Here is a 25,530-nt window from a genome sequence, read left to right as displayed (position 1 = left end):
CTGAAAAGCCGCGAAAGTCACCACAAAATGTCAATCAAGTATAACCTGAACAACTTTGCAACATTTTTATGTCCTGACATTTCTCTGGGGGCGCCACAATAGAGTAAACCTACAAAACTACAAACACTTTATAACTGTCTCTACAACGGAACCAGTAAAAGTTGAAATGTAGATATGTGTCAATGACAGAAAGTTGTCATAAATTTTCTAACCTAACTCTGGTCATAATAATGTAACATGTAACTAACTAGACAATGACAAAAGCATGTAATTTCATGCATGTACCTGACAAACTGTTCACCTCATGCAAATTACTGTTGCGTTTCTTACGTGAACTCAGTCAAGCAAGCGTTCATTTCTGGCAAGCAGAAAGTTCTCTGAGTTTTAAAATATGAACGAAAACAGACTGCCCAAGTGGCGAGTTAACTAGTTATGCAACTATGTGGATAATAACATTCCCAACATAACATAGAAAGATTATTGAATCATCAATGATCAACATCAGATAAATGTCAACACATGTAATGGTTCATGAACTGCTTCAAATTTTTCACTTCAAGTCTCTTGTTAGGTAGAAAATTGTTCACCTTCATAGTAATTCAGCCCACCCCTAATCTTGTTCTGGGCTGTCACGGCAGCCTGTTTAATACCTCCCATTTGTATATATACATATGCATATATGGGAGCGTAATAAAATCAGTTGAGATGTGCCTCAGTTATGGCTCCGTACATGAAAAATCATAACAAAATGGCCGCCATGCGGCCATATCAGGGGTTTCGTTAAAAGCCGGCCACCGGCCATATGGCCGGCTGTAAGGCGATCACGGCCGCCTGTAATTACCTGAAAATCATGTAATTGTTGTGCCGCTTACAGGAATGAATAGCTGGTAACAAATACAGCATATCGGTAAAAGTTTACAATGATCTGTATCCTTAATGCTGAATTACTTGTTTTCAACGCTTTTGCAAGGTTTTCAGTGAAAGTTTGTGTTCGTTGGTTCGCATTCGTGTATCGTGCGATACTGGTACAGCTATACAGCACGGAACCCATCTATACAACGTACACAGGGTGGTTGGAGGTTAGGGGTCATTGAGCGTGTGCAGTAACGCAACATAATGTCGGCCATACGTAGTTGAAGTTACTCAGTTCGGTCGAAATGGAAACAGATAGACGGGTTGGTTGATTAAGAAGGCTACAGTCGATGGCAATTTCTCAGATCATTTTGATACTTATGCGGCGTTTTATGAATATCTCTCGGGAAAGGTTTCTTCTGAATGCATCAGCAATCGCCCACAGCTATCCGTGGCCGCGGATTGTATTAAACAACAACGGCTTGCTTGTCAATGTAGTCAACGTTCGCGTTCGTTCTTGGATTTTAATGACTGGGAGCCAAACGTTTGACTTGCTTCAACTCTGTGGGCATATAAATATCAAAACAGAATAAATTGAAGGTGTAAACTTTAGCAGACTGTGACGTTGAGTGGTAGGCTGTAGCCACGGTCCGGAGAGACCGTGCTGTAGCACAGTCGTTTGTGGTTTCATACACCGTACACGGCAATGCAGGAAGTCGGGAAATGGAATAACCAGCCACTGTACACATGTATCGCCAAGTTCGAGACGGATTTCGCGCACCAAAAGCCACAATAATTCTTTCAAAAAACCAACATCGATGGCTCCAAATACATCTCTGAATTCATATTTTCTATGCTCTTTGCGTCAAAGATGATCTCCTATGCATTTTTGAGTGTGGTTTCCGAAGGGACCCATGCTTTCAACATAAAACGAACACTTTTTTACAACAGTCATTCATGATTTGAAAGTAGCGGCACCTTGATTCAGGCTATCTATACTGTTGTCTCTGATCGTTTGAAAAATGCAAATACTTTTTTTAATAAAGTTATCGTGTGTGATTGATGTATCGTTTTGTAGAGTTATTACAGCTAATTCGGAACAGTGTCGGGGGGGTGGGGGGGGGGTGGGGGCGCTGCCATATCCAAACATCCTTATGCTTGGACGTTGGTACGGCTTGGCCGCCTGTAATTTTCATTTGGCCCCCTGTTTCAAAACTTAGTGAAACCCCTGCATATAGGATCGTATCACAAAACAAATAAATGGGGATATGCATGACATAGGTCAACGTCCTTCTGCTAACTTTGAATAAAATCGGTTGAAACGTGAATGATTTACCACTCCGTACAAGAAAAACTGAAACAAAATGGCCGCCATGTGGCCATATTGGATCACATCGTGAAAATTGAAGTGCATATGTATGATATAGGTCATTGTCCTTGTACCAACTTTCAACAAGCGACCTAGCGGCCGATATAGCTCCGCTGTGTTTATGTACAGAATAACTATTTTGACACATGTTGATGAAGAAGGTGGAAATCTTTGATAACTCAATGCAGTGGCCAGAAAAAAAGTGGCTAAAATAAGCTGCAAAAATACAAAATTGAAGATTTCATCATACTTTGAATATATCACATCCGATCATCCCTAAGAACATGTCAACCAAAGCTATCTGATGAGTAATTTTTGAGAATAAAATATTCTGACCAAAAATGGCAACAATTGCCCCCAAAAATAAAAATTGCAGATTTCATCATAATTTCAAAATATCACACTTAGTTCATAAATAGAAACCTGCATACCAAATTTCAAAGCTGTTAGACCAGTACTTTTTGAGAAACGCATTTTTTGACCAAAAATGGGAAAAATTGACCCAAAAATTCAAAATTGCAGATGTCATCATTATTTCAATAAATATCATTTAGTTCATCTATGGGAACCTGTATACCAAATTTCAAAGCTATCAGATACGTAGTTTTGGAAATACACATTTTTTGAACAAAAATGGCAAAAATTGCCAAAAAAATACAAAATTACAGATTTCATCAGAAATTCGATATATATTACTAAGCTTATCTGTAGAAACCTGTATACCAAATTTCAAAGCTATCAGACCAGTACTTTATGAGAAAAACATTTTTTGACCAAAAATGGCAAAAATTGCCCCAAAATTACAAAATTGCAGATTTCATCATTATTTCCATAAATATCATTTAGTTCATCTGTAGAAACCTCTATACCAAATTTCAAAGCTATCAGATGAGTAGTTTTGGAAATACACATTTTTTGACCAAAAATGGCAAAAATAGCGTCAATGACACTGTAGCTCCCATCCTGGACTATTTAGTGTTTGTTCTCTGGTCAGATATTTGAACATGTGTGAAAGGGATAAAGTGCATGAAGTGAAAATACTTAAATGTAATGTACTGGAGACAGTGAAATATGTTTAATGTATTTATTCAGAATATAAAATGGAAAAAATAAAGAATTAGAAATATCGAATACTGTGATACAACCATTAACTAAACAAGTCATTGGCAATGACAGTCCCCACTTGTAATAGGAGTATTAGTCTTGATGGGGCAGGGAAATGTGGTCATTAAGAAGTATCACTGGAGTGTATATGTTGAGATCTATGGGCAAATAGGTCTATGTCGTTGTTCCCAATTTGAAACACATGAGGCATGTCTAAGTTATGGTTCTAAATCGGGAAAAAAGATCAGACCTCTAGCAGTATTGGACAGCTAAGAAATACATGCGCATAATAAATGAGGTACAAGATGTGACATCTTAAGTCTAATATCCTATCAAAATTGGAGGGTATAGAAATTGTGGTTATTGAGATATGCATATATATGTATAATCAAGGTCAAAGGTCATTGAGGTTACATGACATTTTGAAAAAAAAATTATATTGCTAATTAATCCCTATATGTCAAAAAATCAGACCTCTAGCTCTATTCACTTGCCCAGAATTAGATGTGTGCAAAATTAATGAGGTAAAGCGTGTGTTGTCATAAGGTCTCCCATCCTACTAAATACAAAAGACATAGCACTTGTGGTTACTTATTTATTGACATAAACATATATTTTAGGTAAAAGGTCATCAAGGTCACATGACATTTAGTCAAAAAAATTCTCTCCTATAGTTACATGTATCCCTTTATACCAAAAATCAGACATCCAGCTCTATTGGCTTGCTCAGAATGAGATATGTGCATAATTAATGAGCTACAATATGTGGCATCATAAGGTGTCCAATCATACCAGATATGAAGGGTGTAGCACTTGTGGTTACTGAGTACGAGCGTAAAGTTGGCGTCATCCTCATCCTCATCCTCAGCCTCAGGTGACCTTTCTAGCTGACGCTGAAAATGACGCTGCTCAGCATCAGCTTCAGCGTCGTATCCGAAGATTGCCGAAGTTACGCTACCCGTCAAAATAACAACTCCATTCTTTCTCAACTTTGTTTTGAATCGTAAAACTGTTTCGCAGGTAATTTTTAATCGTTAGAATATCTCATACAGGCTAGATTTTAGGAAATGTTCGTAATTGTCAGTCCATGGATCTATGGATGTGTTTGTTGGTACCTCTCAACTCTTGCGTTAAGATTTTCCAAAAATTGGTGCAAAAAGGTATACATGGTCCGAAATTTGTAAAAATCGCCACTATGAGAGGCGATATGAAAGCCCTAATTATTCAGAGGATATATAAAACAATTAACTTGTAGCACTATGACTTGAGGCCTGAAAAGTCAACGCTACCTTTGAACTTTAAATTGAAATTAAGGGCTAAGAATGTTGCGTTGTAGCTACATTGTGAGAAGCAGAGAGTTTACTAAATATTATGAAATACAAACCAAACTGTGTTTTGATTAACATTTACAGTGATATGAAACTTGGAGCACATTTTTAAAGTCGTTTTTACGCTTACTATTCCATCAGACGCATTCGGGAATAATCGGATCTGACGCCGGTGAAGCTGACGCTGTAGCGTCATCCTCATCCTCATTTTCGCGTGACCCCTGAGGCTGAGGATGAGTATGAGTATGACGCCAACTTTACGCAGGTTTACTGAGTTATGGACAAATATGTATATTTGAGGTCAAAGGTCACCGAGGTCACATTACATTTTGTCAAAAAAAATTCTCTCCTATAGTTATCCCTATATATCAAAAATCAGACCTCTGGCTCTATTGGCTTGCTCAAAATTAGATATGCACATAATTAATGAGGTACAATATGTGGCATCATAAGGTGTCCCATCATACCATACATGAAGGGTGTAGCACTTGTGGTTACTGAGTTATGGACAAATATGTATATTTGAGGTCAAAGGTCACCGAAGTCATGTCACATATTGTCAAAAAAATTGTATTGCTAGGTTATCCCTATATACCAAATAAAGTTATCAAAACAAACCACCAATTGTATGAAACATGGGCCTAAATACAGACAGACTGACATTCACAGACTGGCACAGAGTGATGACATTGACCCCAAGTGTGCCTTGGCCCATGGAGAGTGATAAAGATATAACAAAAAGCTGAATGTAATGATAAAATAGTTAAGTATAGGCCTACAGACACTGAGGGTGAATATGTTACAGCAATTTGATTAGTTTCTTTTCGTTTTCTAATTCTGTGATAATTTTTAAGACAATCAAACTGCAAGGCAGTTTTAATATGTATTGACATACATGTTATCTTTTACAAGCACACAGCAAACTGTTCTTAATTTTTCATTTACAATATTTGACATAGACTGAAATACATAACATGCAACCAATATTTACATTTTGCCCATGCACCAGATACATGGAGAGATTTCAACATGCAATCATTAACTCAGAAACCCTATAGGGAAAAGTAAACATTGTTTTCTTCCAGAACAGCTGGTACATCCTCATCTGGAGCAACTTACAAACTTAACCAATTACACAAGGATGATGACACAAGAGATAAAGTTAAACTGTGGTGAACTTGACTATTCCTTTCAAATCCTTACCTAACTTGATTGACATCTTAAACTAAAATACACTGCATGTTTAATGGCACACAAAAATACATCAGGGGTGTACCATTTGATAAAAGGGGGTTGTCTGGAAGATTGATGAGGAACATCTTTTTTATCCGATACACTGTACATTCTTTTTTTCCCACTATCTCACCTTTTCTTTTTGACAAACCTTCTGTGGCTGATTTTTTTATTGACATTTGTTTGGATTTTTTTCAAAATCTGCCAGGACCCCCCCCCCCCCCCCCTCCATCACTCTTTAACATTGAAAAAACTTTGAATATATTTGTTGGAAACCAAACCTGCTGAAATCACCTCAGCTATGTTTTCTCATTATTTTTTACCGCATTTCAACACCAAATACAGTTTACCATTTCAAATGCTTACTGAATCACAACATTATCTTAAACATAGGGCCAATGTCCCTGAAGCTACTATAGACATGGATACAAAATTAAGTATTTCCTGACTGTATGAAATCATCTCACTAAGGTCATCTTAGGGACCTGTTAACCAAATATTAAAGCTGTCTGACCAGCGGTTTTGAAAAAAACAAGCGACCCAATAGTCGACAGAGCTCTGCTGTGTTATGTAGAGAGCAACTTTTTGTGACATATGTATTGATGAAGATGGTTGAGATCTTTGATAGCTCATTTCAGGATGGCCTGACCTAAAATGGCAAAATTAGCTGCAAAAATACAAAATTGATGATTTCATCATAATTATGTATAAAAATGTATACCAAATATCAAAGCTATCACATGAGTAACTTTTGAGAAACAAATATTTTGACCAAAAACGGCAAAAATTGACCCAAAAATACAAAAATTGAAGATTTCATCAAATTTCACTATATCACACTTGGAGAACCCCCAGGAACCTGTATACCAAATATCAAAGGCATCAGACAAGTAGTTTTTGAGAAACACATTTTTGGACCAAAAATGTCAAAAATACAATACCTTATTGTGTCCAAAAATACAAAATTGCAGATTTCATCATATATTCTATATATCATATTTAGTTTATCTGTAGGAACCTGTATACAAATATCAAAGCTGTCAGACGAGCAGTTTTGATGAAATAAATTTTTGACCAAAAATGACAAAAAATTCCTTAAAAATACAGATTTGCATATTTCATCACAATTTGAACAAATCCAAATTGGTTATCCCTAGGGACCTGTATACCAAATATCAAAGCTGTCAGACAAGCGGTTTTGATGAAATAAATTTTGACCAAAATGACAAAAAATTCCTTAAAAATACAGATTTGCATATTTCACACAATTTGAACAAATCCAAGTTGGGTTATCCATAGGGACCTGTATACCAAATATCAAAGCTGTCGGACCAGCGGTTATGAAGAAGGAGATTTTTTACCAAAAACGCCTTTTTTGGCACTAATTTGTATATTTTCAACAATATCAAAAAATCAAAAAAAGCACAATTATTTCAGGTCAGCCCAAAGTACTTACATGCTAACTTTTCGTGTAATCTGCTCAGTGGTTATTGAGATTTTCAATTTTGACTGTTTTTACATTTTTTCACTTAATTTGCATATTTTTGGCAATGACAACTTCATTTGAACAAAATCTCATCTACAGCCCATCATCCATGTACACACCAAATATCAGGATGAAATGTGCAGCGGTTTTGGAGTTTTTGATGTTGACGGACAGACATACAGACATACAGACATACAGACATACAGACATACATACATACAGACATTTCCCTAGCCTATAAGAATAGCTTCCATTGCCATATATACATATGGCTATGGGAGCTAAAAATTGCCCCAAAATTACAAAATTGTAGATTTCATCATAATTTCAATAAATATCATTTAGTTCATCTGTAGGAACCTGTATACCAAATTTCAAAGCTATCAGATGAGTAGTTTTGGAAATACATTTTTTGACCAAAAATGGCAAAAATTGCCTTAAAAATGCAAATTTGCATATTTCTGCAGAATTTGAACAAATCTGATATAGATCATCCCTAGGGACATATGTACCAAATATAAAAGCTATCTGACCAGTAGCTGAAGAAGAAGATTTTTAAAGATTTTTTTACCAAAAATGACAAAAATTGCCTTAAAAATACAAATATGCAAATTTCACCACCATTTGAACAAATCTGATTTAAGTCACCCTAAGCAAACTGCTATCAAATTTCAAAGCAATCGGACGAGCGGTTTCAGAGAAGAAGATTTTTTTACCAAAAACACCAAAAATGCCCCAAAAATACAGATATGCAAATTTCACCATGATTTGAACAAACTGTAGTGAGGTCACCCCAAGCGAACTGCATATAAAATTTCAAAGCAATTGGACTTGTGGTTTCAGAGGAGAAGGCAATTGTTGACGGACGACGACGGACGACGACGGACGCCGGACTCCGGACGACGACGGATAATCAACCTATTTGATAAGCTCCGCGTCGCTGACAGTGGAGCTAATAAAATCGGTTGAGACGTGCCTGAGTTATGGCTCCGTACATGAAAAAATTGTAACAAAATGGCCGCCTGGCGGCCATATTGGATCGTATCACAAAACAAATCGACGTGCATATGTATGACATATGAAGTAATCCTTGTACCAAGTTTGAATGAAATCACTCCAGGAATCTCTGAGATATCTGCGACGGACGGACGGACGGACGGACGGACATGACCAAACCTATAAGTACCCCCGTACGGTGTCCGTGGGGACTAAAAAAGTTGTGCATGCGCAGCGCAACGACCACCGCCCTTTAAATATCTATTCTCACATGTTGACAAGGACAGGCTTGGATTGGCTCGGATTAAATACAGATTAGCAGTGAATTTGCAACTTACAGCAGAGAAATGACAATTTCACACACTTTTGACCATGGTTGGTATTAGACTTACCTCCTCATACTGTACCACAGCACCGCTCACATTCCCATCATGCTCTTCACTTCTGTTTACCTCTTTCTTGACTGCCACCATGTGAGTTTTCCCGGTTTGAAATTCATTGAGCAAATCATAGAGAGGTGTATTCTCTGGAACAACTGGAAGTTTTCTGGAATGTTTGGAGAAGATGTCCCTAACTTGAGTTCCATCATCTGGATCAAGTTTTATCAGTGTCTTCACCAACAGAACACCTTTAACATTGCTCCGACTGCTCTCATATACTGGAATCCTGGAATGTCCTTTTGCCAGAAGCTACAAGATATGGCAAAACGTACTTTATTAAACAATTAAAATACTAACAGATTAAACCAGGAAATTTGTTTTCCATAGTATGATATTCTCCTGACAAAAGAACAGAAGATATTTAACTTTAATATCCAAGATAGAAGTTAATTTCCAGCACTCAACTATACTATTTTTCATTGTTTATGTTTGTTATACAGGATATTCACTAGGATATGGGAAAATTTGAAAGTACAGGGTGAGAACACGAGATGTCCCCTCTTGCATTGAAAATTTTGAAACCTTGATGTGCGCAATAATGCAACTTGGCACAATCTGAGGTTTTTCAATTTCTATCACGAGATAAAAACTATTTGAAAATATAGGACACCCCAGGGGGAGAGTGCAAGAGTGACTCCCGTCTGGAATTAAAATTTTTGAGAAATTGATGTGTACAATGCTTGAATCTTGTGCAGTCTGAGAGGTGTTTCAAACTGTTTTGTACTAAATAAGACTGTTGAAAATGACAGTAGACACTGATAGTTTTATTACATATTTTGCATGATCAGTGTTTGAGTAACAATATTCAACAATTTAACAACGACAATACATTTGTACCTGTTAACAACATCTCTTAGTTTACCAGAGATTGATCATCAAAGAATTTGTAGGAATGGCAAAATTAACAAGATTAAAAAATCAATCATCAAATCACAAAAATATCAGCCATGTTAATTTTACTCCCCTTCATAGACAACCATACAGAAATCTACCACTAATTCAGGGCCCATGTCACTGTGCAATAGAGGGACCGTGTCACAATATAGCTTTACTTAAGTCCAACATAGCTTTCATAAGGTCCAAATTTATATGACATGATCTGACATTTGAAAACATTTTGTTAACTCATTGTTGCTGATCAAGAAAAAATTGATGTCATACAGACACTGCAGATTCATAAAAGCTTATTCTGTTCAGACTATCAAATCAGTTGACATGATGTTTCAATGGGTGTCACAAATCCCTACGCTGCAATACACAGTCGCTTGTGAACTGATTCACGACAGCAGCTGTGTGGTATGCATTCCTACTTTTCTAATGAATACCATACATGTATCGACTCACAAGTGACTTTGCTGCTATACAGGGCTGACGCATACGCAATGAACTTCGTTCCATCATCCAAAGTGGCTGCAGCTTTATTTATTTTGATGTAAAACCAATGGCAACTTTGCAAATGTAATAATCTACAGGCACTGATGAAATTTGTTTGTTTAATCCTCTTTCTGCCAGGTTCCATAGACAAACCACAGAATGAATATAACTTGGGAGAAAGACGATCAAAATGATTTTGAAAACAGCGATGACTGATCAACAGGCTCACGTTTTGGACCATACCTAAACAAATAGCAAAGTGACAGTTCACCCTTTTAATCTGCAATTATCTTGTGTCATTTGCAAAATCTTACTTTTCTGTATAGAGGACCAACAGTCACAGTCAATACTTTTTTATTTCATTCATTATTTGGAGAAATGACCTCATCAGCTGTGCACTTTCTCCAGCCACCAGCTTCTGATGAAAAGCCTGGTTATACATCAAAAATCAGTCATGCTTTCATTGTAACAAGTCATCGTTGATGACAGTCCCACATGTTAATGGATACTTTGATTACAAGTCCTCTGAGGGGACAGAGTCCTGTTCATTAATTAAATCTGTGATAAACAAGTCATCGTTGATGACACAGTCCCCACTTGTTAATGGGTGCTTTGATTACAGGTCCTCAGAGAGGATAGAGTCCTCTTCATTAGGTCTGTGATAAAAATACTTTTGAATAAATTCGCTTGATACATGTCTGAGTTGTAGTTCAGGACATGGAAAAATCGTAATAAAATGGCCACATGGTGGCCATATTGGATCGAATCACAAAACAAATCAATGTGCATATGTATGACATAGGTCAATGTCCTTGTACCAACTTTGATTAAAATTGGTTGAAATATGCCTGAGTTATGGCTTTGTACATGAAAAAATCATAACAAAATGGCCGCACAGCAGCCATATTGGATCGTATCACAAAACAAATTAACATGCATATGTATGACATTGGTCAATCTCCTTGTACCAACTTTGAATAAATTTGCTTGATACATGTCTGAGTTATGGTTCTGGACATGATAAAACGTAATAAAATGGCCACACGGCGGCCATATTGGATCGTATCACATAACAAGTCAATGTGCATGTGTATGACATAGGTCAATGTCCTTGTACCAAGTTTGAATAAAATTGGTTGAGATATGCCTGAGTTATGGCTCTGTACATGAAAAAATCGTAACAAAATGGCCGCCTGGCGGCCATATTGGATCGTATCACAAAACAAATTGATGTGCATAGCTATGACATTGGTCAATGTCCTTGTACGAACTTTGAATAAAATCTGTAGAAACATGCCTGAGTAATGGCTCTGTACATGAAAAAATCGTAATAAAATGGCCGCCTGGCGGCCATATTGGATCGTATCACAAAACAAATTGACGTGCATATGTATGACATTGGTCAATGTCCTTGTACCAACTTTGAATAAAATCGGTTGAGATATGCCTGAGTTATGGCTCTGTACATGAAAAAATCGTAATAAAATGGCCGCCTGGCGGCCATATTGGATTGTATCACAAAACAAATTGACGTGCATATGTATGACATTGGTCAATGTCCTTGTACCAACTTTGAATAAAATCGGTTGAGATATGCCTGAGTTATGGCTCTGTACATGAAAAAATCGTAACAAAATGGCCGCATGGCGGCCATATTGGATCGTATCACAAAAAGAATTGACGTGCATATCTATGACATTGGTCAATGTCCTTGTACCAACTTTGAATAAAATCAGTTGAAACATGCCTGAATTATGGCTCTGTACATGAAAAAATCGTAATAAAATGGCCGCCTGGCAGCCATATTGGATTGTATCACAAAACAAATCGACGTGCATCTGTATGACATATGAAGTAATCCTTGTACCAAGTTTGAATGAAATCGCTTCAGGCATCTCTGAGATATCTGCGTAAACGGACGGACGGACGGACGCACAGACGCACGCACGCACGGACGCACGCACGCACACACGCACGGACATGACCAAACCTATAAGTCCCCCCGGACGGTGTCCGTGGGGACTAAAAATACTGTGACACAGATGGGCTTATTGGCAGAGAGTGAGTTTGTTATACAATTACGGTTCAACTATTGAATTGAACAAAAGATGTCTGAAGAGAGTATTGATGGCAAATTGGCAGTGACAGCCGTACAAAACTAAATACCTCGGTGGAATATGGTGTTTCAAAGTGCCACATGCAATCATGTATAAAAGTTGTTTGTAAAATTATAACCACAGTATAAGCATCATCTGATGACTTGCTGTTAATATACTAGGAAAACATTGCCACCTATTAGAAAAGCTTGGCATCACTGACAATGGAGCTTCACAAAAAGTAGCCATGCCTTTGTGGGACAACAAATTTGCATAAAATTTGTTCAAGAGACTGATGTAACAAATATCGAGGCAATCTGGCTAAAGGTTTACTTAAGTAGCATTTTGACAGAGTTGGCCTTTTTTTACCTCATTTGCATATTTTTGATACAAACACATTTGTTTGATCAAGTTCACATATCCAGCCTCAGATGCATCAACACATCAAATATTGAGATGGTAGTAATTAATGTAGGGTTAATCTGGGTGAGAAATACATGTATGTGCTTCTTTGATGATGTTTTGCAAAATAGTTTGTGAGCTATGGACATTTAAAGAAAATTCTTTGTTTGCCGTCCTTGGATTTTGTATAATCTACCAGCCAGCAAGGGAAAAAGCAAACACAGACAAAAACACAAGTGTATTAACATAAGCTCAATTTTTATTTGGTATCAATGTCCCTGTACCAACTTTGAGTAATATTGGGTGAAATATGTCTGAGTTACAGCTTAAGACATGAAAAAGGGCACTGTGCTCACATTTGGTTTGAATCAGCCCTTTCAATAAATATTTAAACCACAAAAACAAGAATGACGAAAGCAAATAAGGTCTGCGACTTAGGTACTGGAGGTCAACTTTAGGAATATGCATATAAACTTCTATAGGAATGGGAAAAGCAGAAAATACATAAGCAAATGTCAATAAAAAATCGGCAGAGAGAGGTGGCTTGACAAAAGAAAGATGGGAGAGTGGGGGAAAATAATGTACAAAGGATCAGGTAAAGAAAATAATGCTACCTCATCAATCTTCTAGGGCCCCTCCCCCAAGATATCAAATGGTCCACCCCTTAGTATTGACCATGTTTACATAAAACAAGCTGCAATGGCCAGGTGGCAGGAAATGGTAAAATATGTGAACTATTTACAACCTTGGGGATTTTTTAATTAATGCTTTCAGTGCTATCACTTGAATGTAAACAGCATATTTCTTATCAGTTCTTGTGTGTTTAACATGAAAAAGCTACAAAAATTGGTCCGTTATGAGAAAATTAACTTCAGCTTTGTTTTCTGGATCAAATTTCACAACAAATTGATACCAAATATGACAAATTATGTTCACAACCTTCAACACTATCTCACAATATATCCTTGGTTGCTATTGGTCATTTAAGGTCATAGACTGAGGAATTTACCTAAAATACACAAATTTTGGGTTCCCTACACTTTGAGCAGATGTATCTAGTGACTTCCCTCAGGACATTTATACGAAATTACAAAGCTATCGGACAAGTAGCTTTTGAGAACGAGTTTTATTGACCAAAAATGACACAATTGTCTTAAAAATACAAATGTGCATATTTCAGGACAATTTCCACATATCCAATTATGTCATCCCTGGGCATCTGTATACCAAATATAAAAGCTGTCTATCCAGCCGTTATAAAGAACAAATATTTCTAAAGATCTTTCCCCAAATCAGTAATTTTGCCAATTTTGTCGTAACTTTAACAAAGTAGAAGGGTAACACCCTTGCACACATCCAACCCAAATTTGCGAGCAATTAGGCTGGCGGTTTCAGAGAAAATTTTTTATTTAAAATGAGGAAAATAAAAAAAAATCAGTAAAAAAACAAATCCAAGATATCGTCATGATATACATAAAACTGTATGAGGTTCACCTAAGTACTTGCATACTAATTTTCAAAGCAATAAAAACAGCAGTTCTTGGGTTAGCAATTTTGACCATTTTCACACTTTTAAAGCTGATTTGCATAATTTGGGCAATGCAAACTTCAATTGAACAAAATCCCATCTATAGTCCAGGATGCATCCACACACCAAATACCCAGCTAGAAAGTGCAGTGGTTTGCAAGTTTTTGATATTGATGGACATACTATACGTACATACATACAAACACATTTAAATTGAGGAAAATAAACAAAAAATACATACATACATACATACATACATACATACATACATACATACATACATACCCGGTACATACAGAGAGACACCACAATATACAATAACCTCACATTGGTATACCAAATATGAGCTTAAAATCATAACAGAATGGCCACCACACGGCTATATTGGATAGTATCAAGAAACAAATCGATGCATGTATGACATAGGTCCATATCCTTGTACAATTTATCAGTTCTTGTGTGTTTAACATGAAAAAGCTACAAAAATTGGTCCGTTATGAGAAAATTAACTTCAGCTTTGTTTTCTGGATCAAATTTCACAACAAATTGATACCAAATATGACAAATTATGTTCACAACCTTCAACACTATCTCACAATATATCCTTGGTTGCTATTGGTCATTTAAGGTCATAGACTGAGAAAATTACCTAAAATATACCAATTTTGGGGTTTTCCCAACACTGTGAACAGCAGATTTATCTAATAACATCCCTCAGGCCTTTTATACCAAATTACAAAGCTATCGGACAAGTAGGTTTTGAGAACAAGTTTTATTGACCAAAAATGACACAATTGTCTTAAAAATACAAATGTGCATATTTCAGGACAATTTCCACATATCCAATTATGTCATCCCTGGGCATCTGTATACCAAATATAAAAGCTGTCTATCCAGCCGTTATAAAGAACAAATATTTCTAAAGATCTTTCCCCAAATCAGTAATTTTGCCAATTTTGTCGTAACTTTAACAAAGTAGAAGGGTAACACCCTTGCACACATCCAACCCAAATTTGCGAGCAATTAGGCTGGCGGTTTCAGAGAAAATTTTTTATTTAAAATGAGGAAATAAAAAAAAATCAGTAAAAAAACAAATCCAAGATATCGTCATGATATACATAAAACTGTATGAGGTCCACCTAAGTACTTGCATACTAATTTTCAAAGCAATAAAAACAGCAGTTCTTGGGTTAGCAATTTTTGACCATTTTCACATTTTTAAAGCTGATTTGCATAATTTGGGCAATGCAAACTTCAATTGAACAAAATCCCATCTATAGCCCAGGATGCATCCACACACCAAATACCCAGCTAGAAAGTGCAGTGGTTTGCAAGTTTTTGATATTGATGGACATACTATACGTACATACATACAAACACATTTAAATTGAGGAAAATAAACAAAAAATACATACATACATACATACATACATACATACATACATACATACATACCCGGTACATACAGAGAGACACCACAATATACAATAACCTCACATTGGTATACCAAATATGAGCTTAAAATCATAACAGAATGGCCACCACACGGCTATATTGGATAGTATCAAGAAACAAATCGATGCATGTATGACATAGGTCCATATCCTTGTACAATTTGAATGAATTATACGGTGGTTTCAATCGGGTTTGAACTCACAATGTACGACACCAAGTCACCTAGCAGAGGAGCCACAGACAAAACTGCTCAGCCAAATCCCCAATCTAAAAAATACCATCAAGGACAGCGTGCTCCCATTTGGTTTGAATTGTGTCCATTCAAGAAATTTTAAGCCAGAAAAACAAGAATGACATAAGTAAATAAGGTCTGAAACTTTGGTACTGGAGGTCAACTTTGGGAACACACATAGCTGAGGAATGTTTCAACACAGTCCCTCTTGGTTTGAGCAGGTCTGCCAATATGTATCAATTCATGAACAATGACAAGAAATGACTCATCAGTGGTGTAGGCTGTTTCAGTTACTGCCATCACTCCCACACATAGAAGGTACACTGCATACAAATGAGGTTATGCCACAGAACCTCTCCCTTACTTTTGTGTAGGGTGTTTCTGTTACTGCCACCACTCCCACAGATTTACACGATTTTCCTTTTTTCTCACCCCATTTGCATATTTTTGACACTGACATGTTCATTTAAACAAAGTCACATCTCAACCCCTGGGTCCACCTCTATACCAAATACTAAGATGGTAGGTGCAGCAGTTTGGAGTTTTTGAGGTGGATGGACATACATCCGCACATACTAACATACATACATACAGATGCCACCGACTCACCATATAAGCTCTCTTTGGCATTTATACACATACAAAATATGAGCTAAAAAGAGTTGTTCAATAACCAAGCTAAGTTTTTACAATTTTTCTTCCACACACTGTCACACAGCGCACACAAACTTTATCGAAGCGAAGCAATGAATAAATCGCTTAAACTTAAAATGGTGGTTGAGACATGTCCAAGTTGTGGCTCTGGACATGAAAAAATTGTAACAAAATGGTCGCCATATCGGATCGTATTGTTGAACAAATCCACATGCATATGCAAGATATAAGTCAATGTCCTTGTACCAACTTTGAATAAACTTGGTTTGAGACATGTTTGAGTTATAGCTATGGAAATGAAAAAATTGTAACATAATGGCCACTAGGCAGCCATATTGGATTGTATCATTAAACCAATTGACATGCATATGTATGACACACATAAATGTTCTTTTGCAAACTTTGAATAAAATTGCTTGAGCTGTGTCTGAGTTAGGGCTCCAGACATGAAAAATATTAACAAAATGGCAGCCACATGGCCATATTTAATCGTATCGTGAAACAAATACATGTATATGTGCATATGTATGACATGAGGAGTAATCTTTGTACTAAGTTTGAATGAAATCACTCCAGGTATCTCTGAGAAATCTGCGTGAACAGATGGATGCACGCACGCATGGACGCACGCACAAATGCATGGACATGACAAAACCTATAAGTCACCCCAGACGTTGTCCATTGGCAATAAAATTACGATATTAGTGTAATCATTGGCCGGTCTGTTACCAATTTGTACTCTAATATCATGTCCAATAAGTAAGCGTTCTAATTTAAGTTCATGAATGTCGCCACATTTTCTTTTATACATAAACTTCATATTTAAGATTACATTTTGGCACAAAATCTGTAAAAATTCGGTTGAAAATGGTTCCTAACCACCTCACACAGCTTACAGTCTTAATGCAGATGATAGTTGTATCCTTTTCTACATAATTCAAATGAAAAAACAGCCTATTTCTTTCTCTGTTTATCCCCTCTTACACAGAGAACTAACTTGTATATAGTGTCATCCTAGTGTCATGCTATTTGTGGAGACCACTACTGAGAGTGTCACATTGAGAAATGCTTGACATAAATCACGTTCAGCTTCAGTTCATTTAGGTCATGTTGTTTAAAACAAGGTCTTGCTGCTCTTTATGAGCTGTCTATAGTCCTCGTAAAGTCTTTGATTTCCATGTAAACTTTTGAAACTGATATTACCTATACTGGACTCAAGAGGGGGCACTTAGTCTTGATTTCCGTCTTTTAAAATGCTTACAATTTAGGTTTGCACTTTGCCCACCTACTGGACATGGTATTTAAAACCTTTTGCATTCAGAGTCACAAATCTGTGTGAATTTCAGGTGCATTACTTGCGTAAAGCATGCCTGTAATGTAAGACTGTGCCACCTTGAAGGTACACAATTGCAATATGCCTGTCATTTCAGACAGAGCCACATTGCAGGTATACAATGCGCAACATACTGTATCTGTCATGTCAGACATTGTCTGCATTGTCAGACAGTGCCAAACTGAAGTTTTACAATGGCTGGTGTTAAACCATTAAAAGTGATAATGATTGAAGTGTAGCACACTAACAGAAACTAGCTGATAAGTGTTCTGGTAATATCAATTTTGAATCAACTAGACGGTGAAAGTCAAGTGACAACAACAATGTCATAAAGTTGTTCAAGATAAAATCAAAGTCTACAATTTAAAATTTCTACTTTGAACAATAAGCAACACATGTTTCCCTCGCTTTTGATGTTCTCTAGTGTGTTAACCCTTTTCCTGCGAGACAGTAATAACTGTATCACTTCCCCATCAGCCAAGTCAGTAAAAAGCGGTATTGAGCCAAAACATGACGTATTTTCACCCACTTGGCTTGGTATGTTATAGCATCTTTTGTCCACAAATGATCAACTTTACAGTATTATGTTTTCAACAGCCTTCAAATGTACAGTATTATGTCATTGTTAAAATACATCATATGGAATATGTTGTGTTTCATTAATTTTAACCATCTTGACCTGGTGGTGAAATATGGACTTGGCAGGAAAAGGGTTAAAGCAGAGCCATGGTCAAAGCAGTCTACTGGACCAACTTCAAGCTTCACCATGAGTATGTCATCCACTCTAGCTGAGATCAATCAATTCTGAGCACTAAGCTCCTTCACAATCAGCAGTATGGATGGGAGCAGTTAAAGCCAATGATGCCAGGATGAGCAAATTTGGGAACTCTTCTCTGTGATACATGTTGATAAGAGCCCACAAGTTAGCCATATTGTCTCTAGGGTAGCAAGCTTTGATCACCAATGGTTTTACCATGGACCACTCCTGCCTGGTAGATTCTGCATTAATATCTCAAATTGGCTCAGCAGTAGCAGTTACATCCTCTTTGCCCTTCAGTGGCTTTGACATTTTAGATTCTCCATACTGGCTGATCAGGGACTCCAATTTATCATTGCCCCAAGTCTTAAGTTCTGCGGTATGCAACCACACCAAAGGCATACATGATATTGCTATCATCACCTTGAAATTCTGGTCAATCTTCTCTAACACTGCATCAACAAATTTCTGCCTGATTGAGTCAATGTTCTGCTTTCCCTGCACAGCATGATTGCCTTTGAAAGTAAGTTTTCCCTTCTCAACAGTAAGATGCTCATTCGTAGCTGATGGAGGTAAGTGTGGTGCTCTACTTCACCAGATTTAATTTTGTTCAGGGCAGTTTTGAAGTGATGTACTGACACTTGCACCATGCTAACATCAAGATCAGATTTCTGGAACACCAGGCACAGTTCAGAAACTATGGGTAAAATATCCATAAGCAGGTAGGTAGTGGCTATGAATTAGTCATACTTTGACATCTTGCTGCCATAGCCTTTAGACTATTTGCATTCTTGTCAGTTGTGAAAAATGTGATGAGCGAATCTAAACACTTGTACACAGTTTGCAGAGCAAGATAGACACTCTCTTCATGGACCTTCTTTATTTTGAGTCTGGGTTCATTGAGCAAAATCTGAACATCTGCCAGTCTTGTTGTATGAATGGCTGAAGCTTTAAAGAAGTAGAAAATACCAGTCAGTACAGTTTGGTATTCAACAAGGTAGGGTAAATCATCTGCTGCCTGGGAAGTTACCAATGCCAAACGGTGAGCAATGCAATGGTAATTTAACATCATGGGGTTATCTCTCAACATGTAGCCAGTCACACCTTCTCCTGTGCCAGTCATTACCTTGGCTCCATCCGTACCAAGTCCCATCACCTTGGAAGGTGGTAGCTGCTTTGCTTTCATAACATCAGATAGTTCATTGTATATTGCTTTACCTGTTGCACTGTGGACCTCCAAATTAAACAGGAGAGTAGTTGACGGCTTGAATGTATCTGGATCTAACATTTTGCATTACAAAACCAGCTTTTTCTTCACTCCAGTCCACTCCAGTGTTGGGTCTCTTGTCACACAAAATACTGACAAAGGGGGATCTCAGTAGTTTGTTATCTACTTGCTTGTGGATAACAGTAGCAACAGACTAAAGCATTTCATATGCTGCCTTGTCGGATGATTACAAGACAGTTCTTCCAGATTTCAGACTCGACACATGTAGACAATCAAGCTGTTCAAGTAAGTTCAGCAGGCTGTCCATATTTGTTGATCGCAATATCCTCTTTTGCTAACCAGAACACAGTTCTCAGGGCAATTAAAATAAACTTTCTAACAATCTTCTTAAAAGTTCGAACTCATAGATTCTGCGAGTACTGCGGTTTTATGGTCATAGCAGTCTGCATGGCGAGTAAGTGTACTCGTTCGGTTGAGTCTTTTTTGGCATAGTAGTGGAGCCAGCTGAAATCTTGTAACCATTTTTCATTAAAACTTTGAACATACCTCAATGAAGCTTGAGTTTCTGACGATGGCTGCTCAATGTTTTGAGATCGCTGTGCATGGCATTTTCGATGATGATGTAGATGACTATGACATGCAGAGGTTTCAGTTCCAATTGCTGTTGAGTTTTTGATGATGTAGACGGCTGAGTCACAATGTCATGTTCAATTCTATTATCTTCACTCATACTGAAGTTGGATTTGCTTTTTCAGGGGCAGATGGTCCAAAGCAAACTTAGTATTGTTCTGCCTCAGTGTTTTGATTCATTGGAGGAAGCCATTTTTCTTTCCAGAGAGTTCTTTGAGTCATTGAACTGAACAGAGATATTGACTGGCTGACTCGAATCTAGCTGATGAAAACAAGTTTACAATAATGCAATGCAAATTGCTGAAGGGTACCATAGCAGCAGCATGTCTCATGCTCTCACCTGGTCAGGGTAGATCACGAGCTGCAGTGCAAGATGTCTACTTCAGCGTTTGACGTATGGCACGTAAAGAAGAGTATTTAAGGAGTCATTTTTGCTTAGAGTTCAGTGAGGCTGACAGCGAGGCGCACCTTGCTGACCCGGTGATTGATTTTTTGTTGTCAGCATTTCTTGTTTTGTGGCAATGGTACAAGGCCATGGACTCGGCAGAAAACTGAACTTGCATGCTACAATCACATTGATACTGATAGGCAACCATTGCAAAAAGAAAGCACAGCTCAGTAAAGATTTCAGAGCTATATGGCACAGCATGTTATTGATTACACAATCCCTGGATACAGAAGTGACAATTTGTTGAAATTTCTGCGTGAATCATATCATAAAATAAAATGTAAACTTAGAACCCCATGTATGCTGCCAATCAACCGCATGGCGTGCACTGTGAACATGCATTGGCTGTACCACAGGGGTGGCCTACGTGTCGGTCCCAAGGGGTGGGTAGGTGTTTCGTTGTATTACTAATAAAGATATATTCTACCAACCTTTGGTATTTTGGTCTTAACTTAGCACTGCCCTTGACAATCTTGTGTAAATGTTTTATCAAAATACTGCGTCTATTATCTGATGAATTTGAGTGCCTAATTCGCCAAAGTAAGCAAGGGTATATTACTAATCTGTGGACGCTGTCACCAGATTATCACCGGATTAACTTTGACAAAGTCAACAACGAACGCACTAGCAAGGTATTTACAACTTGTGTTAAGAAATCATGCCTAATACACTTGAGATTGAAGCTGGACACCTAATGCTACAAAACAAAATTGGGTTTTGAATACACTTGAATACATGACCACCGTGTAGACATTACAGTTATCTAAATTTCACACCAAGCGACGGTATACCACTCAATTTTGACCGGTTCACTTCATATGTGCACTCGATACCGCTCGTGCATATATGTCGTGAACTGGTCAAAATCTCGTGGTATATCATCGCTGGGTGTGATTTATTGCCTAATTACAGTAAAACTTGTATATTAGTGGTCACACTGGGGATCAAGAAAAAGTGACAACTAAATGTATGCGGAGGTGGTCTTTCTATAGAGGGTGGATGTCGCATTATTTTCAGTGTGGGTGATGTGCTGAGTGGTGAATTTAGGATAAGATAAGAACAATAACAAATTCCAGAAAATTAATCTGTTGAAATTCATATTACATCCATTTTTTTCTGAAAGCTTGAAATGCAGATGTAAACTTGATCAAAATAGACACATTTCTTGCTTTCCAGTCTGAGAATTTTTTACAGAGGTCAATCAGAGTCATATACATGTATGCTGACCATTATACACAGGTTTTGTTCCAAATTAGAGCAATTACATGTGGCCACTGAGCAAATAAGAGAGGAGGCTGTTCTGCAGAGGGCCATTAACCAGTAAAATGCTATCGGACTGCCACAATGTGACCATTCTAGAGAGGTGACAACTCTATAAGGGTGACCTTTAAGGCAGGTTTGACTGTATGTTGTTAATTGAACAAGACCTTCAAACACATAAAAAGGCAACTGTACAGCATTGCAACATGTATGTAGAAGTGAAATCATGTATGTACTCGATACCTAGGATATCCAGAAACTCTGAAAGAACTATTTTTCCCTTGTTACAGTATGTTTGACAATTAATATCTTCAGTGTGGAACTGTTCACTAGTCTTTAAAGCCCCAATAGCTGCGATTTTATGCATTATTTCCATGATTTTATTTTCAAACCAAAGTTGGTTCGTGTAAATGTGCTAACTGAAGGACATATATCCCTTTTCCTGCCAAGTCGGTGAAAATCCGCTTGAAATTCGGTGTAGCCAGAATCTAAGCACTGGTGACCGTTATTCTACCAACCCGGTGGAAATCGGGCCCTTTTTGGGTACCCCTTTCCTGCCAAGTCGACGGCACTACGTTTTGCTATCCCCTGTGCGTTTAGGGGTCATCCGAGGACAGGTTTTCTGACAAGGAACGCCTTTTCTCCTCGAAATGGGTTCGCAGGGAGTCGACAGACAGGAAAGGTGCAGAAACCTGTCCGCCAGTCCCCCACACCCGAGGGGGGCTGGTTTTTTTTTACCGCTTTTTAGCGGACTTGGCAGGATAGCATGGTGACGTTTTCTGGCGGAGTTTGACGTACTTGGCTGCCTGGCACTATAGAGATTGCTGCCGAACTTGACCAACTCGGCAATGCTAATCTAGAAGGCTACCTCTTGCAAACGACTTGGCAGATGGTGCCGATGGTGCGAGACGAAAGTCACTTATTCAGTTGTGCGTGACTGAAAATGAGAACGTATTTTTGACGGGACGGCTCGACTTGTTCCTCCGATGGAACGGATATGAACGACTCGGAAATACCATTACAAACTGGTGTCCGACGTACTAAGCTGGGCTTCAGCTCTGCAAGTTCAAGCCAGGCAACGTCCTTCACTGCCTTGGCCGTGCCATTCAATGGACGTGGCTTTGGATTTTTTATTTATTCCATCGTCCGAAGTATTGGCTCTGGTTTGCAGGCAAACGTATCCTGTTGCCGACGACCTTGGTTGCTACGTACGCTATTTGCGTACCGAGAATTCAGGGTACATGAGGTCAATGCTACGGGGATACCGCCTGTACTGAGCAGGGACTGCTTTTGTTATGCAAACCAGCTAGCCACAATGGCTGCCAGGCATGGAGACGTCGATGGCTAGAACAATGGAAGCATATTGCGTTGTACCCGTGCATCGCAAAAGTGAGACTGACAACTTGGGTGTAGTGACTGGTTATCACTAATTAGCTGCAGCCCAAGCCATGGCGGTACAAACCCGTACCTGACTGAGGACCGCTCGATTAAGTCGGTAATGAACGGTAACACTCGTAAGCCAACTCCCAAACGAGCTGGCGAAACTACGTGGAAGCTGTGCCTCAATGGCTCAGCCAAGTCGTTTGTACAACGGCAAAACGTAGTTTTTGTGCTACACTGCCAAGTCGTTGAAGGTACGTATTCAATTGACCCTACCCTGGGGAAAAAGGACAGGTTTGCCGGTGCTGCCGCACCCCTAGCACGACCCCCAGGGTCTCTGACTAACAGACGAGCGAGGTTATGTTTGTGCCTAGCGGACGTGCGCAATACTGAAGGAGCTTATTTCCGTAAAAGTAAGCATGAAACGGCAATAAAATGACGCACCCCCTGGGGCAAACAAAGCCGCTGACCCCAATTTTTTTCTGCAGTAACCCTTGAGCACCTTCCCCTGTATACGGGCATGTAGAAATTATCGAAGTCTAACACGTATAAGTACGGCTAAAACTACCCTGAAAATGGGCGGTTTCTGCCAAAATGCCTGGCAGGATAACGTGCAGGAGAGCCAATCTTTTGCAGGCACGGAAAAGGGGGCCGTTTTCTACTGACTTGGCAGGATAATGGACAAGGGCGCTCGGCAGGAAAAGGGATATAGAAGTATCACTTCTTGCTGATTAGACCATGCTGATGCATTTTAAAGGTTAAATAATAATGGGTGCTGCACTCATAAATAAAATGCAGAGTTACCTGCACATACCATCGTGATCATACAAGATACAAGCATGATACCATTTACTTGAATGAACAACACAGGATGGCCAACACTTTGTTGTTGTAGACTTTATTTTCTCTGTCACATGATTAGTTTTTGAAAATGCCAGGAAATCTAAAATGATGATAAAATATTTGAATTTACATGCTACTTTTGACACTATGACAGTGTTATACACTTTTCATGCTTTAATGGGTCTTAATTATTTAAAGAAAACTCTTGGAAAATTGAGGATATTTTGAGATCGGTTTATTACAAATTCAGAGCTATTGGGACCTTAAACTTTATACACTTGCAATAACATGAACACATTGACTATGTGAGGGGAGCAGTTAAGTTAGTCTGCAGCCTGTATTTAGTCTAATCTTATAAGGTGGCATCACTTTCATGAGATTCTATTGTTTGTGTTAGAAAAGACATCTTAAGTTTCATGCACACAATGTGTGTATACCAGATATGTATATACCAGATACTGAAACAGCTAACTGGAGAGAGATGGGCTGTAACAATGACAACCAATCTGGAAATCCACTGTAACATGGCAAAAACGCAAAAAAAACCCACCCTTACTGACTTGTTATGATTACCACTGGTTAGCCTCTACATTACTAGAAATTCACACATGCTATGTGGTAGCTAGTTATCCTAAAAATAGATTGACACTATTATTGGTGAATCCTTGGAACAAAATTTCCTTAAACTTTATTACATGTTACAACAAGTCATCGTTGATGACACAGTCCCCACTTGTTAATGGGTACTTTGATTACAAGTCCTCAGAGAGGATGGAGTCCTCTTATTAGGTCTGTGATAAAAATACTGTGATAAAGATGGCACTCAATGGCCAAGAATGAGTTCCATGGTGATGAAAACATAAAACCAATTTAGGACACTATCCTAAAGGTCATTAAATGAGTCAACTGGGAATTAGTTGACAGGATGTTGCAAAACATTTTTTCATACTATCCTAACACTAACAGATTATCACCGGTACCATATTTCATAAAGTTTGATGCAGTATTTACAACACAATGAGATCAACATCTGTGTCAAGTTTTATCAAATTTGACGTTGTATTTGTGGATATATCACTCTAATTAGGAAAGTTTATTACAT

General features: G+C 38.0%; 1 protein-coding gene across 1 annotated transcript in view; it reads right to left on the bottom strand.

The window, feature by feature from the left end:
* The window catches only part of LOC139142817 (uncharacterized), a 50,073-nt gene that overhangs the window by 14,522 nt on the left and 10,021 nt on the right, over positions 1–25,530 (bottom strand). The window contains exon 5 of the mRNA XM_070712980.1: positions 8,761–9,057. Within this exon, the coding sequence (XP_070569081.1) occupies positions 8,761–9,057 (297 nt within the window). The remainder of the gene's footprint in view (positions 1–8,760; positions 9,058–25,530) is intronic.

The sequence above is a fragment of the Ptychodera flava genome, chromosome 10 (assembly GCF_041260155.1).
Source record: "Ptychodera flava strain L36383 chromosome 10, AS_Pfla_20210202, whole genome shotgun sequence".
NCBI classification, from domain to species: domain Eukaryota; kingdom Metazoa; phylum Hemichordata; class Enteropneusta; family Ptychoderidae; genus Ptychodera; species Ptychodera flava.
Note: the sequence above shows the minus strand (reverse complement) of the source record. Positions and strands in the feature narration are given on the sequence as shown.